Genomic DNA, 19,810 nt, shown 5'->3' on the forward strand with positions numbered 1-19,810 from the left:
GAAGACCCTTCTGGGAAAAAAAAGAAAAAAACAAACCAAAAACTTATTTGATAACTGCTGCAAAGTGACTGCCAAATGGTTGTGGGTTTCTGCTTCTTTTAGTGTCTTGTGCAGCAGCTCAGCCTATTCAGAGCAGGTTGTTACAGTTATTGCTTCCTAGTCCATGGGGGACCTTTTAAAGATTTGAAATGGGAAGTCAAGTACTTAGCCACTCCTAAGCAGCATGGCTGTGTCTTACCTTGAATGCTCTAGTGCATAGGGGGATGCTCATTTTTCTCTGTGTGATGTTACCTGGGGAGGGGTTTTTGGTGGTAGTGCATAGGGGGATGCTCATTTTTCTCTGTGTGATGTTACCTGGGGAGGGGTTTTGCTGGTAGTGCATAGGGGGGATGCTCATTTTTCTCTGTGTGATGTTACCTGGGGAGGGGTTTTTGGTGGTAGTGCATAGGGGGGATGCTCATTTTTCTCTGTGTAATGTTACCTGGGGAGGGGTTTTTGGTGGTAGTGCATAGGGGGGATGCTCATTTTTTTCTGTGTAATGTTACCCGGGGAGAGGTTTTTGGTGGTAGTGCATAGGGGGGATGCTCATTTTTCTCTGTGTGGTGTTACCTGGGGAGGGGTTTTTGGTGGTAGTGCATAGGGGGGATGCTCATTTTTCTCTGTGTGGTGTTACCTGGGGAGGGGTTTTGCTGGTAGTGCATGGGGGGGATGCTCATTTTTCTCTGTGTAATGTTACCTGGGGAGGGGTTTTGCTGGTAGTGCATAGGGGGGATGCTCATTTTTCTCTGTGTGGTGTTACCTGGGGAGGGGTTTTCTGGTGGTAGTGCATAGGGGGGATGCTCATTTTTCTCTGTGTGGTGTTACCTGGGGAGGGGTTTTTGGTGGTAGTGCATAGGGGGGATGCTCATTTTTCTCTGTGTGATAGCCAGGGAAATATTACCTGGGGAGGGGTTTTGATGGTAAGAGAGGGGTTCTTTCACTGTGACCTTAACAGGTAGTCATAGCAGGGACAACTGCATGGCAGAAAGTGTGCTCACTTTTGCCTAAACTGTGTAGTTTAAGTCTTTGTGGAACAGGCCTAAAGCTGCAAAGTGTGTGTGTGTGGGGGGGGGGGGGGGGGGGGGGGTGGAAGGGGTTTCTCTTCTTTTTTTGTCCTAGCTGTGCCTCACAGCAGTAGCTCTTGTGAATGCCTTTTAATCAGATAATACATTGCAGTTCTGTGTCCAAAACACTCCTTGTGCTTGATGAGTGTGGTGTGGGGGGAGAAGGACAGCTTCCAGCCCACCCCCTGGGGTGGGGGGAGGGCTCTTTCTGTTATCTGTGTGCTACTGTAGATCTCTTGTGTGGATTACAAAAGGTGGCATTATGATATCTCCTCCTATTTAAAGCCAAATTGAAGAAAGTCAGCTCATTATCGTGCCCTGTCAGAAATTCCTTGTAGCAAGAGGGACAGAAGATAGGTCCTTTGTTTTAAAAAAAGTTTCTTTTCTTTTTTTTTTTTTTTTTTTCTCTGTCAAAGCACTGATTTATGTCACTGGAGCAGTCTGGTGCTTCACAAGTAGTTCTGTTCATCAGTACTTTCCCTGGGAAGCAAAGGAATCTGCAGGGGCAAGTCTGCAGCTCTGAACTGAACTTAGCTCTGCCATTGCTTTCTAAGTTGGGCTCAGCATGCAGCCCATAAAAGGTAAAAGGTAAGGTGTGGGGAGGCCAAAAAGATGCTGGGGAGCACAGGCTGTGTGCGTCTGAAAGCTTGCTGTAGAAGTGAGGGTGAAGAGGGTCTTTTTGTTGTTTTCAAGTTGGCAGAGCTGATTGGAGTGGCAGAACTAGCTTAATGCAATCAAGGCAGCACTTTTGGGGCTCTCTGAGATGCATGGCAAAAGAGCAAAGGGCTTTGTAGAAATCAACTCATCAGCAACAGATCCATCTGTAATCTAAGCTTTATTTTCCTGTGCCTGATGGTCAGTGTTGCTCTGAAGGGAAATGCAGTGAAGGGAGGGAAAGGCAGAGAGAGCCATGAGAAGATTGTCTATTTTTACTCAGCAGCACACTGTTGTCCTGATTTCTCTGGTGGTAATGAGGGCAGCCTGAAGTGGTAGGAAAAATCACCTCCTCCAAAAGCAGTCCTACACAACTGTATCATGCACCCATCTTTAGGAACTGGTGTCTGATTGCAGTCGTTTCCAATGCATGCTTCTTGGCAGCCCAGAGCACTTCACTGAGGAGCAGCTACTGCTCTGCTTGTTTTAAAGTGGAGATTCAAGGCAAAGCCTTGCCCTCTTTGGCTCTAGGTGGCCAAGGAGTGTGTATTGGAGTGCACAGGCACAGGAGAAGTACATGACTTTCTTTGTGACAGTGTTTAGGCAGTGTTTTCAGAAGGGGTTCTGTTAGTTTCCTGTGCTGCTGTTTCCATTTTCCATTCTGGTTAGAAAGAGGAGAAGGTGAGAAGGAAAATGAACATTTTTTTTTCTGTATGATGAGTCCTATCTTTCCAATAAACTGGGGAATTATTTTGTGTTTCATAGAATCATAGAGTAGCTTAGGCTGGAAGAGACCATGTCCAGGGAGGTGGTTGAGGCCCCATCCCTGGAGGTGTTTAAGGCTGGATGAGGCTCTGGCCAGCCTGCTGTAGTGTGAGGTGTCCCTGCCCATGGCAGGGGGGTTGGAACTGGATGATCCTTGTGGTCCCTTCCAACCCTGACTGATTCTATGATTCCATGATCATCTAATCCAACCTCTCTGCCATGGGCAGGGACACCTCTCAACTAGACTCCATCCAACCTGGCCTGGAACATCTCCAGGGAGGGAGCATCCACAACCTCTCTGGATAATCCATTCCAGAGTCTTGCCACCCTTATAGTGAGGAATTTCCTCCTAAGATCCAATCTAAACCTATTCTCCTTCAATTTAAATCCATTTCCCCTTGTCCTATCAGTAGACACTCTTGCAAAAAGTCTCTCTGCAGCCTTCCTGTAGGTTCCCTTCAGGTATTGGAAGGCAGTTGTAAGGTTCCCCCAGAATCTTTTCTTCTCCAGGCTGAACAAGCGCATCTCCCTTAGCCTATCCTCACAGCAGAGGTGTTCCAGTCCCTGGACCATCTTTGTGGCTTTGTCCTTGGAATACAGCCACTGGTTAGCAGCACAGTTATCTCTGTGCAAAGGAAAGAGAGTGCAGTAAATCCTTTTGGCTTTTTGAAATCTCTACAGATTGTGTCATGTAATTCAGTGACTGACCTTTCATCTCACAGTGAATTCTGAAGTTTTTAAACCACACCTGATTTTGAAATGGTAAATGTGAATGTGCACCCACAATGAAAACCTCACTGGAAGCATGCTGGGTTTGTTTTGCTAGGGGGTGGGATTGTCCTTCTGATTTGTTAGTTTCGTGGAAGCAATTTAAAGTCAAAGAAGCTCTGAAGAAGACATCCTGGAGGTCCCTTCCAGCCCTGACAATTTTATGATTCTATGATCTTCTGACTTAAGGCTTGGACAGCACTCTACAGCTGAGAGTGCAATCAGAGGGAGACCTCTAATGGCAGGTGATCTCTGCTTTGAAGTTCTATCTCTACTTTTAACTTCTCCACAGCATTATACATGGATTTAAAGCTGATGTTGACAATATCCAAGAGCAAATCTTCCACACAGCTCCATTGGGAAAATTCCAGGCTGGTATTCCAGGTTGAAATAAACCTATAACTCATCTAAGCTTCTGTTTCAGTTATAATCTTGGGAGTACCAAAGCCTTTGACCCACATTTGATAGTTCAATATATTTCTACTGTTCTTTCTTGCATAGTTTTCTTAAACTTTTCTCAAGGTTTTCCTTCTTCTCTCAGGTTAAACACAGTAACAGAAATATGCTGTAGTTTGGTTGTGTTCAGTGAGCTCTCTGCTGAAATGATTCCTTTTAGCACTGTAATCTTATTTTGTAATATCATGGTTAAATGACCTGTCTTTGACAAAGATCCAGGCCATTACAATCTTAATGCTCAGTGAATGAAAAAAAAAAGAAAGAAAAAAAAAAGGCTCAAAGTCCTTTGACTTTGGTGTGTTTCAAGTATTTGGAAAACTGTTCTTTTTTATCTTCTTGCTGAAGAAAATGAGTGGATCTTTATGACCTACATCTCTGGTGAGGGCCTACTTTGTGCCTTTGCAATTAGAATCACAGGATCATAGAATCGTAGAATGGGCTGGGCTGGAAGGGACCTCCAATGATCATCCAGTCCAACATCCCCACAGTCAGCAGGGACATCCCCAACCAGATCAGGTTGCCTAGCTTGTACCCAGTGCCCCTTATCCTATCATTGGACATCACTGATGTTCCTTTCCTTTCCCTTGTTTCTTCTGTGTGCAAACACATTCTGCCCAGTGGATGGGGAACAGATTCTTCTTCTGTGATGACTCTTGTCCCAGTTTTGGGAGAGAGCTTCCTGTTAGGTGATCACAGTAAGGGGTTGGAAGGGAGCTCTGGAGATCTTCAGGTCATAGAATCATAGAATGGTTCAGGCTAGAAGGGACCTCCAAAGCTCATCCAGTCCAACCCCATCTACAGTCAGCAGGGACATCCTCAACTAGATCAGGTTGCCCAGGGTCCTGTTGAGCCTCACCTTGAATATCTCCAGGGATGTGGCCTCAACCACCTGTCTGGGAAACCTGTTCCAGTGTTCCACCACCCTCATAGTGAAGAACTTCTTCCTCACATCCAATCTCAATCTGCTCTGCTCTAGTTTGAAGCCATTGCCTCTCGTCCTGTCATTGCAGACCTTTGTAAACAGTCTCTCTCCATCCTTCTTGTAGGCTCCCTTCAGATACTGGAGAACTTTACATTTTGACCACCTTATTAATGTTCAGTCTGCAGGCATTAAATATTTGCCTGGATCTGTGAGTCAGCAAATGATTTTTGCCTGCCTTTATCAATGTTTTCTAGCAGGTTGTGCTTTCTAGCAGGTCTCTTCTCCCAGGCAACCAGCAGCAGAACAAAGGGACACAGTCTCAAGCTGTGCCAGGGGAGGTATAGGCTGGATGTGAGGAGGAAGTTCTTCACAGAGAGAGAGATTGGCCATGGGAATGTGCTGCCCAGGGAGGTGGTGGAGTCATCATCCCTGGAGATGTTCAAGAAAAGCCTGGATGAGGCACTTAGTGCCATGGTCTGGTTGATTGGATAGGGCTGGGTGATAGGTTGGACTGGATGACCTTGGAGGTCTCTTCCAAGCTGGTTGGTTCTATGATTCTATGATTTGAAAGCAGGTTTGAATGGAGAGCTCTAATAAATCCCACGTAGATAGTGTGTGCCAGAGATGATCACACATTGTTTACCCTCAAATGCTTCCCTGAATTCTTACTCATTTTACAGTGCTGTTAAGGTTTGAGTATTTCCTTATCTCTCCTCATTATAGTTTTTAATGTGAAAGAGAGAGCTCCATTTGTGACTATGAAATATTAAGTGGAGGAGCTCAGGTGTTCTGCCTCCTCCGGACATTCAGAAGGAATAACTAAGCAGCTCTGAAACTGAGCTGGAAACCAGAGCTGGGCAGATGAAATGGATGCCTGTCAAGAGGCAGCATGGGTTAAGTTCTAGCTTATCTCCCTGAGCTATCAGAATGTCAGAGCCTGTAACACTTTCCCATTTTGCTTGCAGGGATAAGCCTCTGTCTTAAAAATGTCAAAACAGCCAGCGTCACATGTCAGAGCTATTCAGGTAAGAGACAGTATTTATCTTTCTAATAGAATAAAATAAGAGAGCTCAATGTCCGTTCCTTGGCAAACTGCGGTTTTTTTTTTTTTTTTTTTTGGTGGCTCAGACAAAAAATAAAAACCCCAAGGAAGTGCTAGCTGGGGGAGGATTCTTTTTAAAGCTGAAAGCTTGGTAGATATGAAAGAGCTGGACAAAGTCTGACCTGAAAGAGAGCATCTGCTGATCTTGAGCTGATAAACAACAAGCAAACAAACAAACAAAACCAACCCTGGATCAGGTAGACTGGTGGATTGTGTGCTTGTGTGATCTTCTTCAGTGTTAGGCTATGCCTGTTGGTGGATCAGCCAAGCAAAACGCACCTGAAGAAGCGAGCGGCATGATGAGTAGGACTCATTCTTGCAGCTCTTAGGTTTTATGTAGAGTTAATAAGATGTGAGAAGAATTGCCAGGCTAAAAAAGATGGCAGAGGGGTTTGTCAAGCTTTTCATGGCTGCATTCCTGTAGGGAAAAAAAAAACATAAAAAAACCCCAAACCAACCCACAAGCTTCCAATATTTGAGAAGATTTTATTTAAAAGCTGAAGTAAAATGAGGTAAATGTTGATGCTTCCATTAAAAAATACCTTCTTGTATGTCCTCAAATAGCACATAAGGATGTAGTGGGTTGTCATATACTTACAAAAGTAGCAGTTTCAGAAATTTAAGAAAGATGTTGAGATGCTGGAACATGTCCAGAGAAGGGCAATGAGGCTGGGGAGGGGTCTGGAGCAGAGCCCTGTGAGGAGAGGCTGAGGGAGCTGGGGGTGTTTAGCCTGGAGAAGGAGGCTCAGGGGAGACCTCATTGCTGTCTACAACTACCTGAAGGGAGGTTGTAGCCAGGTGGGGGTTGGTCTCTTCTCCCAGGCAAGCAGCACCAGAACAAGAGGACACAGTCTCAAGCTGTGCCAGGGGAGGTTTAGGCTGGATATGAAGAAGAAATTTTTCCCAGAAAGAGAGATTGGCCATGGGAATGTGCTGCCCAGGGAGGTGGTGGAGTCACCATCCCTGGAGGTGTTTAAAAAGAGACTGGATGAGGCTCTCAGTGCCATGGGTTAGTTGATTAGATGGTGTTGGGTGATAGGTTGGACTTGATGATCTCAAAGGTCTTTTCCAGCCTGGTTAATTCTGTGTGATACTGTGAGAATTATCCAAACATCCTCATGAAGCAGCATCATGAAGGCTGTATTTAGCTTGTGCTGTAACTGATTCTTGTCAAAAGGCCAAAATGTCTCCTGAGCTGCAGAACTGTACCAAATTTTCTTGGGCTGTGTAAAATGCACTTGCAATGAAATTGTTTTATGAGTCCAGGTTCCCTTGAAATTACCTAAGACACACAGAGTGAAATGTCTAAAATCTGATCACAGTATCACAAGATATTAGAGGTTGGAAGGGACTTCCAGAGATCATCAGGTCCAACCCCCCTGCACTAGGGGAGTCTGCACAGGAATGCATCCAGGTGGGTTTGGAAAGGCTCCAGAGAAGGAGACTCCACAACCCCCCTGGGCAGCCTGTTCCAGGGCTCTGGCACCCTCACTGGAAAGAAGTTTCTCCTCATGTTGAGCTGAAATCATCTATGGTCAAGTTTGAACCTGTTGTTCCTTGGCTTATCAAAAGAGCCTGGCCCCCTCCACTTGACCCCCACCCCTCAGCTATTGATAGACATTGATCAGATCCCTCTCAGCCTTCTCTTCTCCACACTAAACAGCCCCAGGGCTCTCAGTCTCTCTTCACAGGGGAGATGCTCAAGTCCCCTAAGCATCCTCCTGGCTCTCCCTTGGACTCTCTGCAGCAGGTCTGTCCTGTCACCAGGGCAGAGCAAAGGGGCAGAAGAACTTCCCTAGCCCTGCTGGGCACACCTTTCTTGATACATCTCATTGGCTCTCTTGGCCACCAGGGCACTTTGCTGTCCCATGCAGAACTTGCTGCCCACCAGCACTCCAAGGTCTTTCTCTGTGGAGCTGCTTTCCAGCAGGGCAGCTCCTAACCTGTCCTGGTGCCTGCTGTTATTCCTCCCCAGATGCAGGACCCTGCACTTGTTCTTATTAAACTCCATGAGGTTTGCCTGCCCCCAGCTCTCAGCCTGTCCAGGTTACATTGGATGGCAGCACAGCCTGAGGGGTGTCAGCCAAACCCTCCTCAGTTTTGTATCCTCAGGAACTTGCTGAGGGTACTCTCAACCCCCTCATCCAGCAGATCTGTCCTCTGTTTTCTCAAGATAGTACTAACTCAGTGGATTGGAGGATCAAGAAGATTAATCACCCAGTGTCGAAACAGCATTCTGAAGTTGAAAGGAACTATAAAAATGCAATTCCCTTTATCAGCAGCAAACTCTCCTGGAAGAGGGAAGCAAACTACTGTAATTCAGTTCAAATTAGCAGAATTTTGCCATCAGTTTCCCTGGGTTCAAATTTTCTCCTCTCTATTGCATGTCACAGCGACTGTGGAAATGTTTGCATGATTAATGACCAAAGTGTAGATAGCTTGGAGCTCAAAAAGTATTTACATTTTACACTTTACATTTCAACTCCATAAAAGCACATACAGATATTTTTTTTTAAGGAATGAATTTGGTTTACTTTTTCCCTGAAAGAGGTAGGTTATAAAGTCGTCTTCTTATTTTTATGGTGACTTTCCAACTCCTAAATCACAGAATGGTAGGGGTTAGAAGGGACCTCCAGAGAGGTGCCATTGAGTCCAACCCATCCCTGCCAAATCAGGGTCACCCAGGGTATTCTGCACAAGAACACATCCAGGTGGATTTTGGAAGTCTCCAGAGAAGGAGACTCCACAACCTCTCTGGGCAGCCTGCTCCAGCCCTCTGGCACCCTCACTGGAAAGAAGTTTCTCCTCATGTTGAGCTGAAATCTTCTATGTTCAAGTTTGTCTCCGTTGTTCCTTATCCTATCACTGTGCACCACCCAAAAGAGCCTGGCCCCCTCCACTTGACCCTCACCCCTCAGCTATTGATAGACATTGATCAGATCCCCTCTCAGCCTTCTCTTCTCCACACTAACCAGCCCCAGGGCTCTCAGTCTCTCTTCCCAGGGGAGATGCTCAAGTCCCCTAAGCATCCTCCTGGCCGTTCCTTGGACTCTCTCCAGCAGGTCTCTGTCTCTCTTGAACTGGGGAGCCCCAAACTGGACACAGGATTGCAGGGGTGGTCTCAGCAGGGCAGAGCAGAGGGGGAGCAGAACCTCCCCCGCCCTGCTGGCCACACTTTTCTTGCTGCACCCCAGGATCCCATTGGCTCTCTTGGCCACCAGGGCACATTGCTGTCCCATGCAGAACTTGCTGCCCACCAGCACTCCAAGGTCTTTCTCTGTGGAGCTGCTTTCCAGCAGGGCAGCTCCTAACCTGTCCTGGTGCCTGCTGTTATTCCTCCCCAGATGCAGGACCCTGCACTTGTCCTTACTGAACTTCATGAGGTTTGCCTGCAGCCAGCTCTCACCTGTCCAGATCTCCTTGGAAGGCAGCACAACCTGACAGGTGTCAGCCAACCCCCCCCAGGTTTGTATCCTCAGGAACCTGCTGAGGGTACTCTCAATCCCCTCAGCCAGGTCCTTGAGATGTACACTGAAATCTTCACCTGCTAACAGCCACTAAATCCAGCTGTGGGGAAGTTAAAGATAGCAACTGGTTCCCAAGAGTAGTTTAGGGTGATAGATGACCAATGTACTGTTCACTCCTGGTGACATTGCTGGCTTTCCCCTCTCAGTGTGCAAGTGGCTCTGTACAGCTCCTGGCTGAAAATTATTCTACCTAAAAACACTCTTGTCTTTCCCCAGAGGTAAGGCTTAGGGCTTTCTTGGTTTGTGGTGTTCCTAATACCCAATCTAAATCTCCTCTTCTCTAGGCTGAAGCTGATTATCTAAAACTAAATCCCTGAATCCTGGAACAGCTCAGGTTGGAAGGGACCTCAGAGATCTTCTCCTCCAACCTCCCCACCATGGGCAGAGACACCTCTCAACTAGATTCACCTGCTCAATGCTTCATCCAACTTGGCCTTCAGCACCCTCAGGGAGGAGGCATCCACAACCTTCCTGGGCAGCCTGTACCAGAGTCTCACCACCCTTGTACTGAAGAACTTCTTCCTAAGATCATAGAATCATAAAATATCTAAACCAATGCTGACTGAGAAAGCTTTGTGAGATGAATACTCAGTTGGCTACAAACTACATTTCCCTTCTGGCCTTTGCCAGCCCCACTGAAATGGCAGCATCACCTTGCACAATGTACAGTGATCCATAGATTAATAGAATGCTTTAGCTTGGAAGAGACCTCATCTAGTTCCAGCCCTTGTGTAATGGGAAACAAATAAATAGAATTCAGGGGAAAGTTCTTATTTCTTGCCAAATGGATTCTTAATTTGCTGGAAGCTTGATTCCAGCTGTTAGAGCAGTTGCTGTTACTGAAAACAGCAGGTTGTCTTCCTGTGGTTGCCCAACCTGGGGTAGGATCAAGACCACAGAAGGATGAGATTCACAGAATCACAGGAACATTCAGGCTGAAAAAGAGCCTCAGCATCACCAAACCCAACCATGAACCCTACTCTACAAGGCTCACCCCTAAACCACATCCCCAAGCACCACATCCAAACCACCTTCAAACACAGCCAGGCTTGGGGACTCCACCACCTCCCTGGGCAGCCTCTGCCAATCCCTCACCACTCTTGCTGGGGAAAAATGTTTCCTAATGTCCAGTCTAAACCTCCCCAGTCACAGCTTGAGGCCATTCCCTCTTGTTCTGTCACTAATTCCCTGTCAGAAGAGACCAGCAGCAGCCTCTCCACAACCTCCTTTCAGGTAGCTGTAGACAGCAATGAGGTCTGCCCTCAGCCTCCTCTTTTCCAAACTAACCATCCCCAGCTCCTTCAGTCTCTCTCCATCAGATTTCTTCTCCAGGCCCTTCCCAGCTTCCTTGCCCTCCTCTGCACTGCCTCCAGCACCTCCACATCTCTCTGGCATTGAGGTGCCCCAAACTGGACACAATACTCCAGGTGTGGCCTCCCCAGAGCTGAGTGCCAGGGGACAATCCCCTCCCTGCTCCTGCTGGACACAGCATTGCTGATCCCAGCCAGGATGCCTTTGGCTTTCTTGGCCACCTGGGCACACTGCTGCCTCCTCTTCAGCTGCTTGGCCATGAGCACCCCCAGGTCCCTTTCTGCCAGCAGCTTTCCAGCCACACTGCCCCAAGCCTGCAGCATTGCTTGGGGTTGTTGTGCCCCAAGTGCAGGACCTGGCCCTTGGCCTTGTTGCAGCTCCTCCTGTTAATGTTGGCCATGGATCCAATCCATCCAAGTCCCTCTGCAGAGCCTCCCTGCCCTGGTGCAGATCAACACTGCCACCTCACTTGGTGCCATCTGCACACTGACTGCTGACACACTCTGTGTCTGCATCAAGGTGATAAAGGTGTCAAACAGAAGTGGGCCCAACACTGACCTTCACTGAATACAAATCAATCAAATGGCCAACTACAATAACACAGCTTGCTGTGGGAAGGTTCTCTGCTTCCTCTTCCTAACATTACCTACCCACCCCCTGGTTTTACCAGTGGGAGTGGTGATATTTTGATGACATTTCCTAGGAGCAGCTTGTCTTCTGAGATCATGAGATAAGAATAGGGATAAATTGTGCATTTGGTTGATCCATGCTATTTGACTTTTAAAACAACCCAGGCTGGGTCAGATCAGGAAACATACATTTGGGTGCTCTTTCCTGGGCAATGTTTTGTGTCATTCTCAAAAATCTTCACTTTTAAGGTGTCTGTTATCAGCCCTCTTTATGTTATGTTTACTACCTTTCTGCCACAAATCAGAATCAGATTCATGCAGTCTTGTGGGTATCATTCTGGGCTGGAGCTCCTCTGTTATGAGGACAAGCTGAGAGAGCTGGGGTTGTTCAGTTTGGAGAGGAGAAGGCTCCAGGGAGACCTTATTGTGGCCTTCCAACCTCTGAAGAGGGCTACAAGAAAGCTGGGGAGGGACTTTTGAGGGTGTCAGGGAGTGATAGGACTGGGGGGAATGGAGCAAAACTAGAAATGGGGAGATTCAGATTGGATGTTATAGGAAGAAATTCTTCCCCATGAGGATGGTGAGAGACTGGCACAGGCTGCCCAGGGAGGTGGTGGAAGCCTCATCCCTGGAGGTTTTTGCAGCCAGGCTGGATGTGGCTGTGAGCAACCTGCTGTGGTGTGAGGTGTCCCTGCCCATGGCAGGGGGGTTGGAACTGGCTGATCCTTGAGGTCCCTTCCAACCCTGACAATTCTGTGATTCTGGAGGGAGCTTGCTAGAGCTGAGGGTTACTTTTCTGCCCAGAACTGGAGCCAGCTCGACCTATTCTGACCCATGAGCTGCAGACCAAGCTGGAGTGTCTAGGCACAACCCATCAGGGGCTGGAGGAGTCAAAAAGCCTTTTCCTGCAGTTCCTTTTTGCAATCAAGAGTCATGTTTCTAGGACTAAGGCATTACATTTGCAGTTTGTAGCACCCATGGGCAAATTTTGTCAGTAAAATCTCACTTCAAACACTTGTGGCTTAAGTTGGCTCAGGGCAGGCTTTCCTTCCTAACCACCTGGGATTAAATGAGGTGAGAACTGGGGTCAGTGGGAGAGGTCCAGTGATTTGAGTGTTAGTGTAGGATTGGGGCAATTTGTATTTAAATGTTGATACTGGCACTGAATTTCTCTTTGACCTCCCCCAGATGGAAGCAAACCCAGTTGCTTACAGACAGGTTGGTGCCTGGTACTCATTTGTTTTCAGCCCAGTGACATGAGGGAGCATTGGGCTGAAAAATGCAGAACTTCTAAAGCTGTCTGGGTAGCTTTGTGTTTGCCTCTTGCCATGTGGAGTTGAAAGCACTTCTCTTTCCCCCAGGAGTGGTGGTGATGATGCATACATTGGAGGCAGAAGTCAGAACCATGATGAAATGCCTCCAGCCTTGTCCCACCCCTTTTGAGTTTTGCCTTTTGCCAGCTGTATGTTTCTCTATCAATCACTATCATGATGCATCCTCATTTCCTTCTCCCAGGCTAATATTAACATCCCCATGGGAGCCTTTCGACCTGGTGCAGGCCACCCTCATAAAAGAAAAGAGCTTACACCTGAAGAAGTGGAAGAGGTAAGAAAAAAGTGGGGGGTTGATTTTTTTTTTGGGGGGGGCGGGGGGGTTTGGAAAGAATCCCTGCCATTGATGGAAGAAAGCCTTTTAACTGATCTTACAGTACTGTGTATCACCCTCAGGTACCACAACTGAACATAGAACCATTGAATGGTTTGGGTTGGAAGGGATCTCCAAAGGTCATCCAGTCCAATCCCCCTGCAGTCAGCAGGGACATCCCCAACTAGATCAGGCTGCCCAGAGCTCTGCTGAGTCTCACCTTGAAGATCACCAGGGATGGGACCTCAACTACCTGTCTGGGAAACCTGTTCCAGTGTTCTATCACCCTCATGGTGCAGAACTGGTTCCTCACATCTAATCTAAATCTGCTCTTCTCTAATTCCAAACCATTGCCCCTGTCCCTGCAGGCCTTTGCAAATAGTCCCTCTGCAGCTTCTTGTAGCCCCCTTCAGGTACTGGAAGGTTGCTCTTAGGTCTCCCCAGAGCCTTCTCTTCTCCAGGCTGAACACCCCCAGCTCCCTCAGCCTGTCTTCATAGCAGAGGTGCCCCAGCCCCCTGAGCACTTCTGTGGTCCTCCTCTCCATCAGGTCCATGGCCTTGCTGTGCTGAGAACTCCAGAGCTGGATGCAGTACTCCAGGTGAGGTCTCCCCAGAGCAAAGTGGCAGAGTCACCATTTAATGCCACTGGATGTGGCAAGTGACTGATTCACACTTACAACAAGCAGCCAGATTAGTTCTGTACAAATCATCAGCTCCTTCTGACCTTGTACAGGCACTTCAAATCACAGAATCAACCAGGTTGGAAGAGACCTCCAAGATCATCAAGTCCAACCAACAGTGGTCAGCTTTAGTTAGCGAAGAGCTGATGCTTCCTTTTCTGTCACCATCAGACAGACTCTTTGCTCAGTTTCAACACATTTGCTAGAAACAGTGCTGTGTGTACAGAGAAATGTCTTGATGAGATCAAACCCAGGCTGACTTAACTCTTCCTTAAGGAGATTTTTGAAGACCTAAACACCTTAAACACATATTGTGGCTTTCTTCCCCTGGAAAGAAGTCAATGCAGCAATTAAACTGGGGAAAGGCTTGCACGTTATTATGCAGAAACTAATGCAGCAGGTGTGAGTTCTGGTAGTGTTGGAGAAATAAAATGGGTGGCTGGTGCTGATAATTAGATTTGGTTGGCTAATTAAATGCTGCTTTGCTTCTCTGTTACGTGGATGCTGTGTATGAGACAGACAATATGGAATGAAAGTTCTTGGCCTCAGTTTTGTAGAGTCATAGAATTGGTTTGGTTGGAAGAGACCTCTAAGATCAAGTCCAACCATCAACCCTAAAACCACCATGGCTGTTAAAACCTGTCCCAAAGTGCCATGTCCACATGTTTCTTGAATACCTCCAGGGGCAGTAACTCTACCACCTCCCTGGGCAGCCTATTCCAATGCCTGACTACTCTTTCTACACATAAATTTTGCCTAATATCCAATCTAAACCTCCCCTGGCACAATTTCAGACCATTTCCTCTCATCCTATCACCTGATACTAGAGAGAAGAGACCGACCCCACCTCACTATGACTTCCTTTCAGGTAGTTGTAGAAAGCCATGAGGTCTCCCCTCAGCCTTCCTTTTTCCTAAACAACCTCAGTTATCCCCAGTTGTTCTTGGTAGGACCCTTCACCCTTCTCTGGACATGCTCCAGGACCTCAATGCCCTTCTTGTGGTGAGGGGCCCAAAACTGAACCCAGTATTCAAGGTGTGACCTCACCAGTGCCAAGCACAGGGACACAATCATTTCCCTACTCCTGCTGGCCACACTATTCCAAATCTAGGCCACGATGCTGTTGGCCTTCTTGGCCACCTGAGCACACTGCTGGCTCATGTCCAGCCAGCTGTCAACCAACACCCCCCCAGGTCCTTTTCCACCAGGCAACTTTCCATCCACTCTGCCCCAAGCCTGACGTTGCTGGGATGCAGTGTAGGACCTGGCACTTGGCTCTGTTAAACCTCATACAGCTGACATCCAGCCTGTCCAGATCCCTATGCAGAGCCTTCTTACCCTCAAGCATATCAGCACTCACAGGCTCACAGGATGTTAGGGGTTGGAAGGGACCTCTGGAGATCATCAAGTCCAACCCCCCTGCCAGAGCAGAACCAGAGAATCCAGCACAGGTCCCACAGGAACACATCCAGACAGGGCTGGAAATCTCCAGAGAAGGAGACTCCACAACCTCTTCTGTTTTCCTTTTTATCAGCAGAAAACAACATAGCCAATTCAAAAACCAGGACAAGAATTCATTTAAATCATGTTTATTAATGAACAAGATTCCATAGGTATGTACATACAGGAAGGGTAGCAGGCTTGAGTGGGGGTAAGCTAAGAAACCTTAGCCCTAGAAAGGGAAATATTTCTAGAATCAGAATGGGTTGGGTTGGAAGGGACCACCACACCCTCTCTGGGGAGCCTGTTCCTCTGTGACCCTCACACTGAAGAAGTTCCTCCTCCACACTCCTGTGCTGTAGTTTCCATCCATTGCCCCTTTTCCTATCACAGAGTGCAACTGAGCAAAGCCTGTCCCTTCCTTCCTGACCCTCAGCCCTCAGATATTTATAGACATTGATTAGATGCCCTCTCAGCCTTCTCCTCTCCAGACTAACCACCCCCAGATCTCTCAGCCTCTCCTCACAGGGAAATGCTCCCACCCAATTATGGCCAACATGCAACCAAACCAATGGGAGGGAAGAGTACAGAAACAGATCTTGTAACAGAGGAGACTTAAAAAATGCTGCCAGTGGAGTTGTCTTTTCAGTTTCCTCACCTCATTAAGTTTTGCATTGCAGCTCATGATTCTTCAGAGCAGCTTTAGACAAGTACAGTGCTCAATGTTTTCCTCTGTATTTTAAAACCTTGGCAAAGGAGATGAGGGAAATTGTGGGGCTTGCTCAAAGAGATGGTGGAGTCAGATGGAAAAGCATATTTTTGAAGGTCAGTGGAGTGGAAATATGAACATGAAAAGAACCAGGGTGGGGTGGGAATTTGAGAAAACAACTTCTCAGTCAGAGCATTTCCATGCATGTATTTCTTAACATTTGTTGTCACTCTTCAGACTTCTTTCAATAAAACTGAAGCCCAAGGTCTGATCTCAGCTGTGCATTGCACATGGAGGAAGGGTGCAGGCATACACCTGAGGTGAGAAGGGAAAGCTAACATCCATTTATTGAGGGCAGAAGCTCCAAACCATGGTCACAGCTTGCACCATTTGCACTATGCTGCATCAAAAGAAGTGTGGCCAGCAGACTGAGAGAGGTGATTCTGCCACTCTGCTCTGCTCTGGAGTGATGTGATCAGCTCTAGGTCCCCAACACAAGACATGGACCTGCTGGAGTGGGTCCAGGTGAAGGCTACCAAGGTGATCAGAGGGCTGGGGCACCTCTCCTATGAAGACAGACTGAAAGAATTGGGGCTGTTTGGCCTGGAGAAGGAGAAGCAGGGAGACTTTAGAGCTATATTTCAGTATCTGAAGGGAACCTACAGGAACAGGAAGGCTGGGGAGGGACTGTTTAGAAGGGCTTGGAGTGATAGGATGAGGGATAATGGTTTGAAACTGGAGCAGGGCAGATTTAAACTGGACATCAGGAAGAAGTTCTTTACAATGAGAGTGGTGAAATACTGGAACAGGGGTGTGGTTGAGGTCCTATCCCTGGAGACATTCAAGATCAGACTTGATATGGCCCTGGACAGCCTGCTCTAGTTGGAGCTGTGCCTAATCACTGCAGGGGGCTTGGACAAGATGAGCTTAGAGGGTCCCTTCCAAGCCAATGCAGTCTGTGAATCTCTATTTTTAACTCTATAGTATCTGCTATGCACTAGCAAGAACCTATGGAGCTGGAGGAAATGATAGGTTTTCCCAATTATCCAGATTTCCTTGCTGTGCAAGAAAATTATCAAAGGAAGCAGTACAAACTCGAGGCACCTTTGTCTGCTGATAGGATTTTGTGCATCCCCACCCTGCATACAGCTCCTGTGTCAATTTATTTATTCCCCTGCTGTGCTTTGCTACTGTGTTAGATCATTAAGGTAGGTACGAGGTATGTAGAGTAGCTGGGGCTGGGTTACTGAGTGAGATTTTCAGTGGTCAAACAGGAACAATAGCATGATGTTACTAAGTAATATTTTCTTGTATTAGCTGATAGTGTATCAGTGCAAAATGAAAGAGAAAAGAGAATATAAATTTATTAAGCCAACCAATATAATTTTTGCTTCAGCTTTCCCATCTCTAGAACGTTTTCAAAGAAGAAGAAAATTGCAGTTTTCTTCACTTTCTGGTTTATTTGCTGCTAGACATTGCAAAAAGTCTGCTTCCTGATCAGCATATAGGCCAGTAGTCAACAGTTTACTGACCAATAACATTTGACAGATAGAGAACTTGGGGGCTGTTAAAAATGGGGTCAAATATTAAGAATTGATTGTTCACAGACAATGCACCTTTCCAAAAAGGGCAGCTAATAAATCTAAATACTGAACTGACTACAGAAAGCCCATCCCAAGAGGACATTGACAGAGTGATTAAAAAGCAAGGACTAAATTCAGTGTGAAACTATCTGCAGCAAAATATCAATTCATCTGCAAGCCTACATGATGTGCTCTGCTCTGGAGAGACCTCATCTGGAGTACTGCATCCAGCTCTGGAGCCCTCAGCACAGGAAGGACAGGGACCTGATGGAGCAGGTCCAGAGGAGGGCCACAAAGATGTTAGGGAGGCTGGAGAACCTCTGCTATGAGGACAGGCTGAGGGAGCTGGAGGTGTTCAGCCTGGAGAAGAGAAGGCTCCAAGGAGACCTAAGAGCAGCCTGCCAGTACCTGAAGGGGGCTACAAGGAGCTGCAGGGGGACTGTTTCCAAAGGCCTGCAGTGATAGGGTGAGAGGCAACGGCTTCAAACTAGAGCAGAGCAGATTTAGGTTGGATGTTGGGAACCATTTCTTCACCATGAGGGTGGTGGAACATTGCAACAGGTTTCCCAGACAGGTGGTTGAGGCTCCATCCCTGGAGATCTTCAAGTTCAGTCTGGACAAGGCTCTGAGCAACCTGCTCTAGTGGAGGATGTCCCTGCTGAGTGCAGGGGGATTGGACTGGATGACCTTTGGAGGTCCCTTCCCACCCAAACCATTCTATGATTCCCCCTGTATGCCAGCTTCACAAAAGATGAAACAGGCTGCAAAAAACTTAAACTCCCTACTGGAAAACTACTCCTTCAAATCATTGCTCAGGAATTACCTAAAAGAGATGCTCTACCTCACCTAGGAGCAATAGCAAAGCCAGGGCTGAAATACTGTGGTCCCTTGGGAAATTACCTGAGATACTGACTCCTGGGTAAGTGCTGTTATTTAGTCTGCACTTTTTACAGTGTCAGCAAAACAGCCATCATGCAGTAATTCAAACACAAAATGGCAAAACCTCCTCTGCTCTTGCAGGTGAGGTTGAGAAAAAGTGACCACCATGTGAAGCTGAGCTTGGATAGAGCTTTTGGGGTCCATGTCCTAGTATCACAGTTCTCCTCTGCCAGGTAACTAGAAATAGGATGAGAAGGGTTGAAGGTGTGTCAGGGGAGGCTTAGGCTAGACATTAGGAAAAACTTCTTCAGTGAGAGAGTGGTGAGGGGTTGGAACAGGCTGCCCAGGGAGGTGGTGGAGTCACCATCCCTGGAGGTGTTGAAGAAGCTGTAGCTGTGGTGCTTCAGGATCTGGTTTAGTGGTCATGGTAGCTGGGTTATGATTTGGCTCGATGACCTTAAAGGTCTTTTCCAACCTTTTATGATTCTGCAGAGCTGCTGAGGTGGATGGTTTGCCTCCCCAGCTGATTGGCAACTATGAGCCTCAGAAATAAATCAGATTATAAAAAATGGTTCTCTTTTTCCCCACTCCCCCTAAAATATGAAGGACCTGGGAATTGCCTTTGATGATCAACTCAGTTAATTTCCAGCTCGTGGTCTGACACTGTAAATTCTTCCTCATTTTCAAAGTGATCCACATACTCCTAATTTTTTTTAAGTGTTTTTAAATATTTCAGACAACAACCAACAAAATAACCAGTCTCTTCCCCTCCTTCTCCCCTCCTTCCCCCCCAGTTTTCATTAGGATTACATTGAGTATAAGAAAATCCTTTCCCGTTCCTCAAATAACTGACCTATGCCCATGCTTGAGAGATTGCTGTGGTGGCAGGAAGGTCACTGCTATCCTTTTGTGCAGAGCATTCCTGCTTCATCAGAGGAGGAGAAAGACAAGAAACATCTTCCAGGAGCTAAGAAACTTCCAGGCCCTGCTGTCAACTTGTCAGAGATTCAGAACGTAAAGAGTGAGCTGAAATTTGTCCCCAAAGCTGAACAGTAGCTGGAACAAGCAGGTGAGTCAAAGAGAGGTTCTTTGCATGGCTCTAGGAGAAGGAGGCTGATCCAGACTTTTGGAGGTCCCTCCAAACCATTCTGATTCTACTAAATCTAAGGAGGGCATTCATCAGTTCAGCTGTTTCAGGCATGACCTGCAGCCTTGAGTAAAACATGGGATGATCAGTGGTCTGTTTTATGCCTGACCATGCCAATCCAGCAAAGATTATCTTTGTCTGCAAGATCCCCATGCTCACATCTGCCTGGCACCCCAAGAAGGGGTTACTGACCACCCTGTGGATGTCCTGCTCTCTAAAGAATGGTGAACTGACTGCTCAATAGAGCATGCCTGTGTAGGGGAAGTACTGATAAATGAGGGCATTCTTTGGGGTTTCATGGTTTGGAAATGAATTCTCTCTCACATCAGCACAAGAAACTCTTCAGATATCCACTGTTGAGGGATTTCCCTTTGTGGTTTTCTATTTCTGATGGTACTCTGTAGGCAATACCCACTGAAAGTGGTAGAATCACTCCAAACTCCCTGGATGATTTCCCTGTGATCCTATAATGCAATATTGTAAAAGCATCA

General features: G+C 47.0%; 1 protein-coding gene across 1 annotated transcript; it reads left to right on the top strand.

The window, feature by feature from the left end:
* The first annotated feature begins 5,654 nt into the window (after positions 1 to 5,654).
* On the top strand, positions 5,655 to 19,228 carry SMPX (small muscle protein X-linked). The gene is made up of 3 exons (XM_054389898.1): positions 5,655 to 5,693; positions 12,753 to 12,842; positions 19,088 to 19,228. The coding sequence occupies exons 1-3, from the start codon at positions 5,655 to 5,657 to the stop codon at positions 19,226 to 19,228; spliced, it is 270 nt and encodes an 89-aa protein (XP_054245873.1).
* The last annotated feature ends 582 nt before the right edge of the window (positions 19,229 to 19,810 follow it).

This window comes from Indicator indicator, chromosome 1 (genome assembly GCF_027791375.1).
Source record: "Indicator indicator isolate 239-I01 chromosome 1, UM_Iind_1.1, whole genome shotgun sequence".
Lineage (NCBI taxonomy): Eukaryota > Metazoa > Chordata > Aves > Piciformes > Indicatoridae > Indicator > Indicator indicator.

Bases quoted from the DNA above. Each gene is read 5' to 3' on its own strand.
- SMPX (XM_054389898.1), top strand. From the start codon at position 5,655: ATGTCAAAACAGCCAGCGTCACATGTCAGAGCTATTCAG. The intron at 5,694-12,752 runs GTAAGAGACAGT...TCCTTCTCCCAG, and splicing joins CACATGTCAGAGCTATTCAG to GCTAATATTAACATCCCCAT. The intron at 12,843-19,087 runs GTAAGAAAAAAG...CCTTTTGTGCAG, and splicing joins CACCTGAAGAAGTGGAAGAG to AGCATTCCTGCTTCATCAGA.